This window comes from Piliocolobus tephrosceles, chromosome 13 (assembly GCF_002776525.5).
Source record: "Piliocolobus tephrosceles isolate RC106 chromosome 13, ASM277652v3, whole genome shotgun sequence".
Lineage (NCBI taxonomy): Eukaryota > Metazoa > Chordata > Mammalia > Primates > Cercopithecidae > Piliocolobus > Piliocolobus tephrosceles.
The window spans coordinates 114943809-114962583 of NC_045446.1; the positions used below are offsets into that span (position 1 = coordinate 114943809).

At 40.2% G+C, this 18775-nt stretch overlaps 2 protein-coding genes across 2 annotated transcripts; one reads left to right on the forward strand and one right to left on the reverse strand.

Annotated features, from left to right (window-relative positions):
- Positions 1 to 920: 920 nt before the first annotated feature.
- PATE2 (prostate and testis expressed 2) lies at positions 921 to 12854 on the reverse strand. The gene is made up of 6 exons (XM_023208084.1): positions 12812 to 12854; positions 4935 to 5131; positions 4700 to 4828; positions 4531 to 4554; positions 3815 to 3943; positions 921 to 3459 (listed from the first exon to the last, which is right to left on the reverse strand). Exons 3-6 carry the CDS (start codon positions 4749 to 4751, stop codon positions 3323 to 3325), a joined length of 342 nt encoding a protein of 113 aa, XP_023063852.1. The 5' UTR covers positions 4752 to 4828; positions 4935 to 5131; positions 12812 to 12854; the 3' UTR covers positions 921 to 3322.
- A 1095-nt stretch (positions 12855 to 13949) lies between these two features.
- Positions 13950 to 17503, forward strand: PATE3 (prostate and testis expressed 3). The gene is made up of 3 exons (XM_023208085.1): positions 13950 to 14033; positions 15288 to 15410; positions 16384 to 17503. Exons 1-3 carry the CDS (start codon positions 13985 to 13987, stop codon positions 16506 to 16508), a joined length of 297 nt encoding a protein of 98 aa, XP_023063853.1. The 5' UTR covers positions 13950 to 13984; the 3' UTR covers positions 16509 to 17503.
- Positions 17504 to 18775: the final 1272 nt, after the last annotated feature.

Here is an 18775-nt window from a genome sequence, read left to right on the forward strand (position 1 = left end):
ATTGCTAATATAAGAGTGGACACAGAATGAGAGAGCACTTTGGAATTATACAGATATTGGATCAGATTCCAGCTTTGCCATTAACTAGCTGTAACATATTGTATTTTTCAGAGATGGCTGCAACAATAGCTCCCATACCACAAGATCTTCTACAATTTTACTACTCTCTCATCAAAAGATTAGATTTAGAATCTGACCAGGCTTGTAACTCATTTGTAATCAATAGAACACAGCAGAAGTGATGAAGCATGACTTCCAAGGTTAGGCCCTAAAATGAGACACAATTCTTATCTTGTCAGCTATACATTTACCTTTAGAGCCTTAAGCTACCATGTAAGAAGTTTGGGACCCCTATGCGGTGAAGGGGCCTGGGCCGCATGCAGAGTCTCCGTGTAGGTGTTCTGACAAGAGCCCCAGGTGACATCACAACTTATACTACCATCAACTCCAAAGACGTGAGTGGAGACACCTCCAAATGATTTCAGTTTCTAGCTCTTTCATCACTTTCAGTCTTGGAGTCTTCCCAGTTGAGGCCTTAGACATCACAGCACACAGACAAACCTACTGTATACTTTCTTAATTCCTGATCCATGGCACTAGTGAACACAATAATTTGTTATGAAGCAATGGTAACTAGAAAGCTTAATTGTGTGACATTTGACAAGTTACTTAACCAGTCTGTTATTCAAGTTTCTCATCTATTGAACTGTCTTGTAATAATAGCTACTTTATAGGAAGTTAAGGTTACATGAGATCATATATTAAAAATGCTTGTTGTATGCCTAGCACATAACTACAAGTTCAAATAATGATAGCCACAACAAAAAGCAAGCTTTTCTTTATTACAGTTACATTTGTAATACATGTGAAATTTATTTTGGTTTAATAGGTAAGGTTGTGTGATATTTTGGTTTAATAGGTAAGGTTGTGTGAGTTATTTACAGTCAATTACAAAGTTAACAGATCGTTAGCCAAAGTATTGTCCTTTAAAAAGATACTTGAAGAAACAATTCTCTGTATAATTACGTATATATATGAAAGAAGAACATGTGCATATCAGAGGATAAATTCTTGGTGTTTTATCATGTGGGTAAAGAAATTTTCACCTAACTTTTGCTATGTTCGGTTGATCAGGTTAGAAAATGGAACTGGGAAGAATATCCCAAGATAGGGTAAGGCACAGAAAATATTCTCCAAGGTTAGAGAAATATTATCTAGTCAGTAAGGAAGCCTAAGAAGAAAGATTATCCTGACTCAGGAAGAGTTAGTTTAGACACTACACACACTATTACTTGGAACTGCCAAAATGTAACTTCGTTTTCTAACCTGACCTCATTTTGTTTTAGAGCTCTGTTCACAGTGAGACAAAACACTTGGTCTTGTCAGCTTAAAACTTAGATAATAAGGGAATGAAGGGAAGTTAGGGGGGAATTACTAACAAAAACATGGTCTCAGCTGAAGACTAGCTTTAGTTGGATCCCGTGGGAAAGCTCTGGGGTACAAATTGCACCACAGATTTAGTTCTACCTTAATACAAGGGGCCAGTCATTCATTGGCTGAGGCCCATATGCAGGTTGTGAGTTTAGCATCTGGGCAAGGCTGCTTCTATTAGTATTTAGTAGAGAGAAATCTCCAAAGAAGTCAGTAACTGTGAGTTGTCATAAGCCAACACATGATGCAACTGGGTGCACTTATCAGCAAAGGGGATTTTGGAAGCCACCAAATTCAAATCCAAATCATCCACTACATAAAGACAAATTCAATTCTATAATGCTGAGAATGCCAAAGTGTGCTCTTGAAGCATAAAGATTTTATAATTAAAACTCTCTATGTGCTCCACAAAACCAAACTTTGGCTTTGTTTAACATCGATTCAAAAATATTTTTAAAGTCTATTTTGAAAACCAAGGCTAAACAATATTTTCTTTTCTTTTTCTAGACTGACTTCTACCGTCCCCATGATTCAATGGGGAGAGAGCTCTTACACAACCAGAGCCTATAACTCAAACTTAAAATATTCATGTTACGTTGGCTTTTCTAGTTTGCTTGTCTACCGTGAAAGAGCTGCCTTCATATATCTTTCATCCTGACTCTTCAAAATCCAAATTGAGAATGCCTCAGAAAGGATTATATTCTCAGACGTAGACAAAGATAGGGTATACCAGACTACTCAGATAGAAGGTTGGTTGGTTCATTGTAAGAATTTTATGTGGCATAATATAAGAGAAAGAAGCTCATGGAAGACCAGGACCAAGAACTGCAGTCAGCCTCATAAGGACAGAAACACCAGGGTTAGTGTATATCCAAGGAAAACGTGCCACCTTGGCCACAGGTGTGCTCCAACATCAACGCTACTTAGTTTCTCTTCCTGTTTCTCTCTGTGTCTGCCTGCTTCTCTTCCCACCACTGTTACCCCATATGCTACCTTTCTCACACTTTCTGCATACTCATAACTTCCTCTTACACAGGGCACTCTGTTACTTGAACACTACCTCATGGTATCTATTTACATCCTATTATCTTCAACTACCATGCCACCTGAAACATTATCAGCATTTTGTTTTCTCAGTTCCATGAGAAGAACCTGACTAGCCATCCTTAAGAAAACACTCTGTTCCCAGTCTAATCACCTAGTTCAACCATGTGCCCAAGGCTGCCTGGCCAGCCAGGGCAATGATAATTCAAGCCAATTCTACCCACAGCAAGTTATCTCTCAGATCTTAGTTTTTACCAATTGAAATGCCCCCTGAAATTTTCTCTAATGCCTTATCCCTGTCTGTTCAGGTTTTTTTTCTGCCCTGAGGTTCCCCCAAGAGCTCTATCAGAGAAAGACTTGGCCCATGCCGCCAACACACTGGGAAGCTGGGTTTAGCCCTCTCCAGAACCCATGGGCAAAAAAAGACCGTGCCAGAAAGTGTCGGGGCTAATCCAGAGAGAATTCCAACTGAGTGTAGATGAGGATACAGGATACTCACAGAATTCTCAGTACAAATTGGAGATTATTATGGCCCAAGTGTTCACATTTTCATACAGGAGATAATAAATGACTAAGTCTGAGCTTATTCATGGCAGTATCACATAAGGAGAGCAAAACCCCTCCCAGCTGTGAGTGACAGGGATGTGCAAAGAGTGAGTCTAGGGCTCCATCATCACTAGGCTCTGCTGTCCGCACTGCGTCTCCTTATGCCTGCTTGTCTTTTCACTATGAGCTGGCTTTTCACTCTCTACCATTGCATAGAAGAGGAGAGCAAAATTCAGGTTCAGGGAAGAGAAAAAAAGGGTAGTGGTTGAAAAAGAACCCAAAATCCAGGAGATACACAGAGCTAAAGTCCCTCAGGGAGGTTGCAGTAGTTACTATGATTACAACAGATGAGCTCTGTCCTCTTCAAGGACCCCAAGAAGTTGATGTCCTCACAGTTGGTCATACATGACAGTTTTGAATAATGATACATGCTCTGCCCTGAGGAGGTAAAAAAGAGGAAATATGATCATAACGACCTCATTTCCTTTCACTGCATTCTTGGGAGTAATCTGTTTTTGTGTCCTCACTAACCTTTCTCTAGGCCCAAATGAGTTCCAAAGCTGAGTCTGTTCATTGCTGACCCAGAGAGTAGATTTTATTGCCTGCCAGGTAAGGGACATCAGCCTGTTTTTCACGCAATATGGTCTTAAGGAAAAGTCTATCTTTGCCATCCCCTCGTGACCACCCCATACTCACCCATCCCATCCACCCACTCACTCTGAGGGCAAAAGAACACCACTGTTTCTCAGGGATGGTGGCGGTGATTTTCCAGTCACTCTATACTCCACATTACCTTTAATTGTAAGGATGTAAAAGTTCTCAATTGCACAGGACTGTTTAGGCTTCAGGGAGCAGGATGTCATGGCATCATAGCATAACCCGAGATGATATTTTTTACATTTATAACACATTATATCAGTCGCTGTCAGATACAAAAAGAGGTGCTTAGAGGATGCAGTCTTGAGAATATTCTCTGGGGCTGGGGGCTTCACTACAGGAACTTACTCTTACCTAGTGGTTCCTAACATTTTTTGGACCATGGACTCCTGGTAATCTTGAGAAAGATAGGGATCATCATGCTGTGGTCCTCCCCATGTACACATTAATACATTTGTACACATTTTCTCCAATTAAAAAAATCTTGTGAAAGATAACCTGTGCAAACATAAATCAAACACTGTATACGACTTAGGGAGGTCAGGGTTCCCATGAAATTTATCCATGGACCTCCAGTAATGAACCCCTTATCTAGCCTGATGATTTTGCCGAGTAATAGGTAAAAGAAAGTAAAGTGGATCTTAGCCTCCTTACTCTAAGAAATGGACAAAACAGGTCTGGCAGGAGGCGAAACCCCTAGGATTCTATAATAAGAATGGATTACGGGGCTCTCTGAAGATGAAGGGAAGGTTTGCTCCTAAACATGTCATAAATCGCCTGTTTACCAAGGTAAACAGGTAAACTTGTCTGAAGTCCTGTTTACCAAGGACTTCAGACAAGCCATAATTGTACCTTCTACAGGGTCATGAAGTTCACCTGTGAAAAGAAGAAAAACCTTCCTTGTTATAATCTCACATACATTTGCCACTGCTCCAAGAGCCAATTTTGAAAACTTCCTCTTCCCCCAGCATCTGTCCATCTCTTAACCAACCACCAGCTTCCCTCTGTCTCCAGGACTTACCCCAATATGGGCAGAGCAGAAAGACTGTGCCCAGCAGAAAAAGAGCAAGCATCCTGGAGCTTCTGTCGGGTGCAGCTTCCTGTGGAAGGAGTGAGTTGTTCTTTCGTGATCTGTCCTTGGGCTAGTCATCTAAATTATATAGCCATAAAATTTCAGGGACAGATAGTATGACAATGTTCCCAGAGCCAAACCACCACATCTGATTGCTGCACAGCATTCTAAACAGGGTACTCACTTTGATTTTGTGCAAATCCTCTAATGAAAATGAAATTGTAATGTTCCTGATTCACCAGACCTGCTCCTACTTCAATATTGCAGAGTTTTAAAAAGTATTTTCAACTTCTCATTTTAGATTCGGGGGGTACATGTGCAGGATCATTACAGTGGTATACGGCTTCATGCTGAGGTTTGGGGTACGAATGATCCCATCACCTGGGTAGTGAACACAGCACCCAACAGTTAGTTATTCAGTCTTGCCCAGTCCCTCCTCACAATGTTGCAGATTTTAGTACATCTGGGAGGTATTCTTTACAGCTTCTTGTGTTTCATCCTCTTTGAGCAATCTAGCAGCAAGTCTTAACCATTTTACCCTACTAACTTCTCACATGGGTTTATTACTCTGTCGCCACTGACATTACCATAATCCAATCTATCATCCTGTCTTGCCTGGACAAAGCAATGGCCTTATTTTTGGCCTCCATGCTTCTCCCCTGCCCCTTCACAATCATTTCTTCATAAAGCAGTCAGAGAACAAGTCATAGATGCCACACCCCTGCTGAAAACCCTCTGATGACTTTTTAATACCTTTGAAAGAAAATCCAGAGTTTTTATCATAGCCATCAACGGCTTCCTCATTATGAGCAATGGCCTCCTCTCCAATCCCCTTTCTCTCCACTTTTCCCTTGCTCACTCAGGTCTTTGCTCAAATGTCACCCCCTCAGACAGAGCAGCATTTTCTGCTCAATCTCTAGAAAATGACAGCCTTCATTTCCTACCCTTTTCCCTGTTTTATGTTTTATAGCAATTCTCATTAGCTGATCTTACATTCCTATTGGCTCACTTTTTTACTCCTCCACTAGAACAAAGCAAGGGGTTTCTTTGATTTATCATGGCACACTTGGCATCTAGAGGCTGGGAACAAAGGAAATGCCCAACAAATATTTGTGATAGGAATCAATAATGTTCTTCCCATATCCTGCCTTGTGTCCCTCCAGTCCATTCTCCACAGAGCATCCAACTTTATCAGATTGGTTTTTTGAACTATAATAAAGATGAGAAATGAGACTTTCTACATTCCAGCAAGGGTTCCAAGATAGTAGGTAGCGAGTGTTTCACATTTCACAGGAAAATGCTATGCTACTTAGGCAGATTTACAAAGAAAATCAATGAAACTGTGTTTAATATCCTGGACTTGCTGTCCACCTGGAGGGTATAAATAAACAGTGAAGTGCCAGAAAATACAATGGAAGGAGTTTCTATAGTCTAGGGTGAGGGTTACTTTTCTATATATGGCTCAAAACATAGAACCATAAAAAAAGATTACTTATATTTTTAAAAAATCTTCTACATAAATGGAAAACCAATCATTAATCCATAAGCAAAGCCCAAATAACAAATAAACCATTAAAAATATTTGCAACTCATATCTCAGACTAAGGGCTAATCTCCCTATTACACAAAGATATTCCAGAAAGTGATTTTTAAAGGACTAACAATTCAAAGGGGAGGGAGGCAGTCAATAATAACATCATAGTTCACAGAAAAAAAAAAAACAAACAAAAATGCTTCTTAAACACATGAAATATGGTGAACCTTACTCCTAATTTTAGTCATGTACATTAAAACTAAATTCAGATATTAGTTTTACTTAACAGATTGACAATAATCAGAATTTGATAACACAACTGTGTTGGCAAGATTGGAGTAAAACAAGCACTGTCATACATTGCTGATGGGGCTGTAACTTCACATATCAGTACAGAATAAAATTAGATAATAGCTCTCAAAATTATAAAGAAATTGTCATCTTAGCCCAGTAATCGCATAAGAATTTTCCTGCACATTTGGCCTGGTTTCTAGGATTCTTCAGGGAAAAAAATAGATAGATGAATAGATGACAAATACCTTGTGAGTTCCTGTCGATATTTTAAATTGAAATTCAAGACTGCAAAGTTTTAACTTTATATTACAACTGTACCTCTTTTGTTTTACACTGAGAATTCTACTTCTCAAGGACACAGAATTAGAACAGAATAAAATTAGAATGATATATATGGTATATAAGACGTAAGACAGAATATTACATGTATATGAATTATAATATGGCATATACAGGACAGAATGAAATTAGAATTCAATAGAATTAGAATGTCCTATAATCAATCATTTGCTTTATCCCACATTAAACACCTACAAGCCTCAGCATAGCAATGCCGTCACTAATGGTGGTTACTAAAATAGCTGTAAAATTTTGTCTATGCTCTTTATTTTCTCAACCACTACCACCTGCATTTTTTTATGGTTATACAGTATCTAATTATCCAGCCATATAGTCGCTACATGCTACACTCTCTGCCTTTTAATCTTTACTTAGTCTTTGTTCTACTAGTAAGTTTATATTTAAACTTGACCATCAGCCCCTATGTTGAGGTCTCACTAGTCATTTTGTCTATCTGAAGTACTTTTTCTTGATTCATTGTTCAGAAAGAAATTATAAAAATAATAATTCTGAAATCCTGGTATGTCAAAAAACTTTATGTTCTTTACACTTGAAAGTAATTTTCTGTCCCTTTTAAGTTGTACGATCTTTTGACTTAAAAGCTCAATGGATTTTTTTTTTTTAAGTTCAGTAACTTTACAAGACCATGCCAGTATTCTCAGGTACACAGTGTGCTGTTTCAATGGGAAGTTTCTGTTCTTTTAAAATCATTTCAGAAAAGTTTTATTATGGTTATTAATTTTTAATACTTGTCTGTTCTTTTTCCTTTTTTCAAGAGCTTCTATTATTTGTATAGTGAATCTCTTTTATTTTAAAAAACTCACTTTTTATGTCTTTAAATTTCATTATTCATTTATTTTAGATTTTAAATTTTTCTTCTTTTTGACTTTCTCTTTCTCTTAATTTAATATTTCACTATTTGCTGTCATGCTTCTTATATTTTGTATGGGAGAGCAGTGCACCATGGGCCCAGAGCATCACTGCACGTTCTTGCTGGGGATGCCAAAAATGTGAGGCTCTGGCTGCTTTTCACCCAGGCCATATCTCAGGGTTATGTTTGCAGTGAGGAACCTTGAAGAATGCGGTAACAAAGAGTAGGGTTGATTCCACTTAGTATACAAGTGGTAGATTCCTCTAGGACAGTGTTCCTAAGCTTCACCACAAACCCACAGTGTGATACCATCGACCTGGGCCTCATATATTTCCCACCATGAGACTCAGGGAACCAGAGGAGTACTGCAAACCAACATGAAGCGCTGGCTTCTGCTTTTGCTGTGAGTGCTAAAATCCTTTGCTTTTGGTTGTTGTTGTTAGTTTGTTTTGGTTTTGTTTGTATGTTTGTTTGTTTGTTTTTGAGACACAGCCTTGCTCTGTCGCCCAGGCTGGAAAGCAGTGGTGCAACCTCTCAGCTCACTGCAACCTCCACCTCCCAGGCTTAAGCGATCCTCCTGCCTCAGCCTCCCAAGCAGCTGGGATCAAAGGCATGCACCACCATGCCCAGCTAATTTTTTGTATTTTTAGTAGAGATGGGGTTTTGCCATGTTGGCCTGGCCTCAAGTGATCCGCTTACCTCAGCCTCCCAATATGCTGGGATTATAAGCGTGAGCCACTGCACCTGGCCTTTTTGTTTTTAACCCAGGGGTTTTGTTTCTTCCACCAGCATCCATCAAACAATAACAGGCTAGCTTGGTAGCTTGCAAGTAGGATAAAATCCAGACCCTTAATAGTCCTTAACAGTTTGGGAGATGAAGATGAGATAATGACAGACACCATCTCTCTGGAAGGTAAAGGACAAGGGCTCCCACATGACAGGACTAAGATAATAGAAGACATCCTGGAATCCAGTAGCAAGTGCTTGCACCCAAACTCGTGGGAGGTAAGGGAATCCCAGCGTGTTATCTGCTTGTATTAGTTTTCTATTGTTGCATAGAAAATTACCATAAGTTTAGTGGCTTAAAGCAACACATATTTTATTATTTCACAGTTTCTATAATTCAGAAGGTTGGACACAGTATAACTAGATTCTCTGCTCAGGGTCTCGCCAGGCCGAAATCAAAGTGTCATCCAGGGATATGGTTCTTATCTGGAGTCCAGGACCTAACAACACATTCCAACAACCCTGAATCACTGAATCCTGCCAACCGCTATGTGACTGAGATTGGAAGCAGATTCTTTCCCAGTGGAGCCATGAAAGAACTATGTCCTAACCAACAACTTGATTACAATCTGGGAGAGACACTGAACCAAAGGACCCAGTTAAAACACACTCAGATTCTGACCAACAGAAAATAATAAATTTTACTTTTTCAAGTCATTAAGGTTTGAGAAATTGGTTACACAGCAATACATAACTGTTTTAGCTGAAAGCACCAAGAATTATAGGACAAACTACGGCAGCTCGCGTGGAGGCAAAAAGAAAGAGCCTCAGATGCTGGGAGGCCTGTGTGGGTGAGGCAAAGTGCCACAGGTGACAAAAAGCCTTCCACTTCTCCAGTCATCCTCCAAGGCAGCTTTCTCCTCCTCCCTGTGTATTCTACACCCCTGAGAATAACAAACTCCTTGTAGCTATTATAACCCCAGAAGTCTGCATTAAACAACTTGCTCTTCTTCCTGTAGGGAAAAAAATTCAAAGGATAGAGTCTAGGCAAAACTTGCAGTGGAACCCAAACAACAGCTACAGGAACCCCTTCGGCTGCGTTGGAAGCTGTAGGGCCAGCTGTGTCTCACTTTTTACCTGGAGGGCCCCATAATCCTAACGACCTCTTCTAGCTACACACCTCTGTGACTGCTGATTTTGTCACCTGGAGACTCTAGGAACCAAGAGACAACCTCCACCCAGACATTCAAATTTTTAAAAATTTTTTATTGCCTTCTTTTGTGTTTTTGCTTCAAATGTTTAGAAGAAATATCAACCAAAGGGCTAATATCCAGAATCTACAAAGAACTTACACAAATTTACAAGAAAAAAATCAAACAACCCCATCAAAAAGTGGGCAAAGGATATGAACAGACACTTCTCAAAAGAAGACATTCATACAGCCAACAGACACATGAAAAAATGCTCATCATCACTGTCCATCAGAGAAATGTAAATCAAAACCACAATGAGATACCATCTCACACCAGTTAGAACGGCAATCATTAAAAAGTCAGGAAACAACAGGTGCTGGAGAGGATGTGGAGAAATAGGAACACTTTACACTGTTGGTGGGACTGTAAGCTAGTTCAACCATTCCTCAAGGATCTGAAGGACTGGAAATTATTCTGAATGAGTCAGTGAGTGAGTGGTGAATGAATGTGAAGGCCTAGGACATTACCATTCACTGCTGTAGACTTTATGAACACTACAGTCCACAAACCCTTTCTAACATAGATTACTAAAATTTGCTCATTGCGTGGAGCATCTTTCATTTAGCAAGCTGGTAAAATGTATGAGAAGCCACAAGAAAAGGGTTCTGGGCCGGGCGCGGTGGCTCAAGCCTGTAATCCCAGCACTTTGGGAGGCCGAGGTGGGCGGATCACGAGGTCAGGAGATCGAGACCATCCTGGCTAACACAGTGAAACCCCATCTCTACCAAAAAATACAAAAAACTAGCCGGGCGACGTGGCGGGCGCCTATAGTCCCAGCTACCCGGGAGGCTGAGGCAGGAGAATGGCGTAAAACCCGGGAGGTGGAGCTTGCAGTGAGCTGAGATCCGGCCACTGCACTCCAGCCTGGGCGGCAGAGCGAGACTCCGTCTCAAAAAAAAAAAAAAAAAAAAAAAGAAAAGGGTTTTGTAAAAACAGCAAAACTGCATTTCAAAATGTGACTTTTTTTTTTTTTTTTCAAATTGAGCTTTCTTATCAGGAAAATAACCCACATCCTGAGATGCATTTCTAGCACATGCAGAAATAAGATGCTCTTTCATTTTATCTGGCCTCACATTTCCATTCACAAGAATGTTTTCACAGAAATAAAACCAGGATGACCTTTGTGTCCTAACAAGTTCAAAGATGCAAATGAAATCATTTAATTCCTGATCTTTCACTTATTTCTGTTGGTAACAAAGTCTCAGGCACTGCTAATACTCATAGTTTGTTGACAATATTCAGTACAAAAAAAATTATTCACATCAATTAGAAGTTAATAAAAAATAAAAATATACATTTATCTATCAGAGTTCATGGACTTCATGAAACTAAGAGGACACTAGATCTATATTGGTAAACCTTGCTCAGGAATGGAGGTAAGGAGCTAAAAAATTCTGATACTTGCATGTATAAAATCAGTTCATAAATGTTCTGAGTTTTTTGCAACTTTGTTATTATTCATTGTGATTTTTCATCTGAAGCATCATATTAACAGCAATATGGTGAATGAAACGTGCATTTTAGTGACATTGATCTAGGTTTGAATCCCAGCTTTGCTCCTTGATATATACTTCATAACCATGTTGTCAACAGGGCTCCATGAGACAATCTATGTAGAAGGGCCCAGCCTTGTGCATGGCACATAGTAAGCATTCAATACATGCTGGTTTTGTTTCTTTTTCCTTCACCTCTCTCTCCACCAGCAACTGGAGGTAGGAAGGGCTAGATGTATACTCAAGTTTTCCTGGGCCCTGCAAGTAGGCACTCCTCCACCAGATATTTTTAAAGGGCCATTATCTCCTACTCTGTTCCTCATATACACTCTGAAAAACCAATGCTGCCCCTGGGAACCCAGGAACAAAGCAGCCTGATCCCTGACTCTATGCCAAAGTCCATTCCCCTAAAATAAAAGGCAGCACTTAGAAAGACAAGTTCACCGGACTGTTCATCTGTGATATCACGAAGATCTCAGTCACCCACCCTGGAGCCAAGAGAGCCAAGAAAGACGATGAACACGAAGACACGATGTTCTGGTTCCTCTCCTCAGAGCAGAACAAATAGCATCTATTCAGAGTGGAGGGCCTTCTAGGCATGGGGGCACATCAATTTGGGTGCTGTGGCCAATGGCAGTGGCATCACAGATAGTGAGATCATGTGCCAAGCAGAGTGCTAGGAACTTCAGAATAACAGAACCTGCTACCCATCTTCATGATGTATGTCATGGAACCACAGAATGTTAAAGTTCTAAAGGGTCCTTAAAATGATTAAAACCTGATATTAAAGATAAACGACTTGCTAAAGACACAATGAGTTATCTAGTGATCAGGCACAGGTCTCCAGACTCTCAGGAAAATGCTGTTTCCATTGTGCCACACTACCTCTATTAATAGGTTCTAACACCTTCTCTCCTACCCCATGATAGATGAAGAAAGAAGTTGTTTTCAAGAGAAAATGTGATGGATGAGGTACTGTGGGAGGCTGAGAAGTAGGTCAGAGGACTCCAACATTTGGGTAGAGTTGCAAAATTCTACAATCTTAACTGGAAATAATTGGTACAATGGAGATTCAAAACACAATTGGCCTTTCAGAAGGCATCTGCCAAGGAGAAACTTGAAGGAAGAAAAGAAACTGCAAATCCATTTCAGTTTAACCTAGAATGTCTGCTTCTTTTGCTCTGATTCTAGTGCTGCTCCCTCTCTTTATTTTCTTATGTTTAATTTTTATTTTTATAGATTCAGGGAGTACATACACAGGCTTATGATATGGACAGATCATCGAATGGTGAAGTTTGGGTATCTAGCGTATCCAGCACCTGAAGAGTGAACATTATACCCAGCAGGTAATTTTTAAATAGAGGATAAAGCAGAGAAAACAAGTGACAAATGAAATGCCCTAATAACTTGGTAAGCCCAGGCTCCAAAGGCTCAGAAGTTTGTCTTCTTGATAAGCCTGGGAATGTTCTGAAAAATGCTATCCAGTGTTCAACACCCTCTTTTAAAACATGGTAGAGTAGAAAACTAGATCCAAAGACCTCACAACCTTACTCTCCATTCTGGAATCAATTCTTTCAAAGGAACCAGTTCCCTCTGTGTAAGTCTCCAAGATTTCTTGCTCTCTTCTTAGGCAAAGGTGGGCTCCATACTCTGTTTGTTCATAGAGAAGAAACATTGTAAATTTTGTGACACTTAACAAAAGATCATATTTTACCCAGTCTTCATCTGATGTCTAAAAAATGTCAGACTCAATATGTTTCAATGATCATATTGTTCCTACAACTAAAGAACATCTTGTTAAAGCAGTTTAGTATGGAATATTTCTAGTATCTCTAACCAAGTGCCATCAGCCATTGGCTGGTGGTTTAGGAGACTCAGAATGCCAGGAGTGGTCATGGTTTTCCAGTACTTTACCCATAGTGAATCTTAACTGAGTTAGCTTTCATAAAGACAGACATTTAAATTATGAACAAAAAACTAGCCAGATTCAAAATATAAATTTGCTAAAGATCAAGTCACGGAATAATTCTAGAGAGGATTTAATGGCTCCACAAAGTAAACAGTCCCTGGCCTTGAAGGACAGATTTCTTGTAAGTAAAAGTTCGGGACTGAGAATCGAACGTTCTAGGTGGAAGGTCAAGCTCGGTCACAGACTATATATCTTGTCCTCTCTCACTCTCTGGTTTCTTACCCATAATGTGAGGAGCCAGGTAAGCTTGTCTGCCTGATTCATTGCTTGGTGTCACTCATGTAACTGTACTGGCATATACAATTTCTTAACAAACATTTGTTGAATGCATGAATAAATCTCAGGGAGGCATTGAATCACGGTGGTGAAACGTGTGGACTCTAGAATTAGGAAGTCATACTTCGAGTACCAGCACTATCAGTCACTGGATATGTGACCGGGGATAAGCTTCTGGAACCTCAACAAACCTGTTTCCTCCTCTGTGAAATTGGGATAAGAATAATAATATCAAAACCATATGTTTTTTTAAAGGTTAGCTCCATGCAAACCTCAACATTTATTAATTTTCTTTATTCTCTGCCGTGAGGAGGGCAGCCAATGAACTGGAGCTCCAAGAGGAAATCTTGTGTGACTGGCTCTCCCCAGGCATGAATAATCACTAGCCTATGATGAAGAAGGTTTCCTCTCTGGAGCCTAAAGACCTGTGCTTGCAGCCCCTAGCGTCTTTTTCCTGCACAAGAGATTTCCGGGTCAGGATGAACAAACACTTCTTGTTCCTCTTCCCCCTTTGCTGCCTCATTGTGGGTGAGTCCCGGACCTGAGGGGTATACTTGAGAGACAGGATTTAGGGAGCTCCAGGGAAACTACAGGTGTAGCATGCATCTATGCAGGGCTGAGCTTTGGCCACTTTTATAAGCCAGGGGAAGCCGGCCTCCAGAAAGCTCCTTTGCCTTCCCTGCCAACTCTTCCATCCTTTTCAACCTCCTGCTATTCTCCTCCAGGTGGGCAGGCCTCTGTCCTGCCCTTTTAACCCACTTTCTCCCTTGGTCCCTACCATTCCCCATAGTCCCAAGCCCTGGCAAGATTTTCCTTAGGGCATCCTTTTTATTTGTAAACTTATATCCCATTTGTTGAGGGAGATGTCAGTCTATAATGAATAATTTTCAGTTTATTTTAGGACTGAACAATGGCTTTTGATATCCTTTTCAGAGACTTTCTGTTACAACAAGTAATTCTATGAGTGGAAGTACTGAATGCTCTGGAATCAGACAGATTTTTTTCATGGTTTGTGGTCACAGTCTCGAACTCTCTGTACCTTTGGTTGCTCATTCAAGAAATGGGGACAATGGTGCCTGCTTAGAAAGCTATTGTGAGGATTAAATCAGATGCAACTTGAGAGAACATGGCCCAAATGGGATGCTCAATCATTGCTACTTTCCTTTCTCATTCAGGTGTACCAGGGATTTTTTTTTTTTTAAATTAAACCTGTATTTTGAATAGCTCACCCCACAGAACCTCATAGAAGTGTCACTTATGGTACTACTATTGATGATGCCTTTATGTAGATTCAGATTGAAGCTCAAAATAACAGAATATATCACCTAACGATATCCAAGCAGCAATATACAACACAAAACAATGGCAAATGTTACAAACCCAGTAATAGTAACAATAGCTTGGGTGAAACACTTTAAAGCCCTCACCCTCCTTATCACACCCATATCTCTAGCAGGCCAGGCTAGCATTCATAGCACCATTTTTAAGCTGGAGAAATCAGTGACGTGGAGGCGAACTTTTTGCTTAAAGTTATCCAGGTTAAAAGGGCTAAAGCTGGGATCAGAATCCTTTTATTCATATGGTGACATTTTCTTTTTATTAAAACTCTGAAATGAGGAGTTCATAAGAGCTCCAGCTGTTTACTGCCTAAATACCCCAACCAGGAGCTCTTCATCTGCCCGCCCCCTCCACTATTCATTCCCCACCTCCATCGAATATTTCCAGCTCCATTCCAAGTCCCCACTTTTGCCTGGTCTCATACCATCTCTGTGTTCTCTGCAGCAGTGACATCACTTCGGTGCATAACATGCCACCTTCGCACACGGACAGACCGCTGCAGAAGAGGCTTTGGTGCCTGTACTGCTCAGAAGGACGAGGCATGCATGCTCTTAAAGATCTACCAGGGTAAGTTAGAGGGTCAAGGAAGGTGTTGTAAGATTCTTAGAATCCTTAGGATAGTGCTTCAGCAATTTCACATCTCAAGAGAAGAACCAATGCAGAGTGCCCCTGGGCACAGATGGCAGCACAGGTCCCTGTGCATACAGACAGAAGATGATTTCAGTCAATGAGACAGGAGGGAGAAGCTGGGATTCTATATTTCCAAGAAAACTGACTAACCAGATTTTTTTTTGGCAATTGACACATAACAATTGTTCATATTTATGAGTACATGTGATATTTTTATACAAGCCTTCAATGTGTAATGATCAAATCATGGTAATAGGGATATTAATCAATTCAAACATTTATCATTTCTTTGTATTGAGAACATTCCATATGTTCTCCTCTAGCTATTTTGAAACATACAATAAAGAAAATATGGTATATACACACAATAGAATATTATTCAACCATAAAAATAAATGAAATTCTGTCCCTTGCAGAAACACAGGTGAGGCTCGAGGTCATAATATTAAACGAAATAAGCCAGGCACACACAGACAAATATCACATATTCTCACTCATGTATAGGAGCTAAAAAATAAGTTAATGTCATGGAGGTGAGACTAGAGTGATGATTACCAAAGGCTGAGAAGAGTGGCGGAAGGAGAGGATGAAGAGGGGCTGGTTAATTACCAAACTGATTTTGACTTTGAAGACACTAAATCACTAGTTGCTAATCTAGCCAGAGAGAAAAATGAAGCAGCTACACAGAGTTGAGGATTTTCAGGGACTGCAGGCAAACAACCCCTGCAGCTGACCAGTGACCTCTGTATCTCCCTGCCTGGGTGCTTTTAGGGAGTATAAGCTGGGAAGCCATCCCTCAACCTACCCTGATGCCTGATTAAATTTTCACCAACAGAACTAGTGCTGGGTTTTACTCACCTTGGAGAGCTTAAATCAAATGCTTATCTTCTGTGGTTCTTTCCTATTTTAGGCAATACTCTGCAGATATCATACATGGTGTGTCAGAAATTCTGCAGAGACATGACATTTGATATCGGGAATCGGACTTATGTTCATACATGCTGCAACCACAATTACTGTAACTTCCAACTCTAAGATATTTGCCCTCCTGAGGTCTCGCTTTGGAATGTCCCCAATGTTGCTCATCCTTCGCACTCTGAAGCCCTTGCTTTCCTTTCGTGTCTGTCCTGACAATACCCCTGCCCTCTCGTTAACCTAAGAAGACTAAGCTAGTGTCATCCTTTCTGGTGTCTTCAGCTTGGCTTCTCCCTCAGTCAGAGAATAGTGGTTCTGAACAATGGATTTCTCCTGTTATCGGGAATATTGGCATTGCCATACTCCAAGAAACCTGCCCCAAGAGTTCCTGTGCAGTAAAATTTAAAGCAGGGACATTCTAGAACCTTAATTGGCTTAACTAGTTCAGGTACACCGGAAAGCCTTCAGCTAAAAATTCACAATATTTTTATCTAAAATTCCCATGTGTCAGGAGAATGATTAAGCAGAAATAGCAAGAAAATGGATGACAGATACTGAAGATTTTTCTCTGCAGACACCAAGTTATTTCTACCAGCAGGCAGTGCCCACTTCAAACTCAGTCATTGTGATTTTCCTGGCATTTACAAACTGCATCCTTACATTGTTATTAGGAGATAGCAAACAAGGGACTTCCTGGCCTCTGTGACAATCACTGAGCTCTCACACAGCCGCTACTACTCCTATGGAGATGTACATTCAAGGTGCATCAGAACTCTCATTTCTTCCCCTCCCATTCCCAAACCTTCTCTCTTCCTTTCCTCCTTTGCCATTCACCTTTACTATCACCTCCCACTTCCATTATCACCTTCCCATTGCAACACAAACTCTCCCTGTAGAAGCAGGAGGTCCTTTGAAGCTTTGCCCCATGTGTCAGATGACACCTGAGGCATATAACCTAGGGTGAGCTGCCTTTCAGGATCTCTCAGCAAAAGGAGGCAAACATAGTCAAAATACCATCTACCCTATACAGTTTTCTTGAGACTTGGGGGCCTGGCTCAAAGAGATTTGTCTGTTGTTTGCTGCCCATCTTTAAGTAATAAACAGACTTCACATAACTTGTTGTGTGTCGGCGTGTTCTGTCTCATCGAACTCAGACAAATAGGTAACTAAAGCATGATGGAACTAAATAGTAGCCCAAGATATAGTGGGACTCCTGTTTCTGGTGACGGGCAGAGTGCGGATTCCTGTTATTCTCCAGGAAGTGGGAGTCCTTGCTTGGGACTGGTAATTAGCATTGCACTTCTATATTCATGAAACAATTATGACTGTTCTGGAACTTATTATAAATGAAAATACACAGAAACTATTCACTTAAACCTGGCTTCTTTTACTCACCATAATACTGTTTTAATTTTTAAATTCTTAATTTTAGTAGGTACATAGTTGGTGTACATATTTATGGGGTACATGAGATGTTCTCACAAAGGCATGCAAAGCACAATAATCACATCACAGAGAAAGGGGTATCCATCCCATCAAGCATTTATCCTTTGTGTTACAAACAATTATATTCTTTTAGTTATTTTTAAATGCGCAATTATTACTAACTGTAGTTGCCTGTTGTGCTATCAAATACTAAATATCATTAATTCATTCAATGTTTTGTACCCAATAACCGTCACAACCTCCCCTCCAACCCCCCACTATCATTCCAAACCTCTAGTAACCACCCTTCTAATCTCTATGTTCATGATGAATTCAATTGTTTTGATTTTTAGATTCTACAAATAAGTGAGAACATGTGATGTTTGTCTTTCTGTGCCTGACTTATTTCACTTAACAGAATGACCTCCAGTCCATCCATTGTTGTCATTGTTGCAAATGACTGGATCTCACTTTTTTAATGGCTGAATAGTACTCACTTGTGTATATTTACCACATGTTCTCTATCCATTTATCTATTGATGGAAAGTTAGCTTGCTTCCAAATTTTGGCTATTGGGAAGAGGGCTGTAACAAAGAGTGCAGATATCTCTTCAATGTGCTGATTTTCTCTCTTTTGCGTATATACCCAGCAGTGGGACTGCTGGATCATATGGTGGCTCTATTTTTAGTTTCTTGAGAAACCTCCAAACTGTTCTCCATAGTGGTTGTACTAATTTACATTCCCATCAGCAGTGTGTGAGGGTTCCCTTTTCTCCACATCCATGCCAGCATTTGTTACTGCCTGTCTTTTGGATATAAGTCATTTTAACTGGGATAAGGTATCGCATTGTAGCTTTGATTTGCATTTCTCTGATGATCAGTGATGTTCAGAACACTTTCATATGTCTGTTTTCCATTTGCATGTCTTCTTCTGAGAAATGTCTATTCCAATCTTTCGCCCAT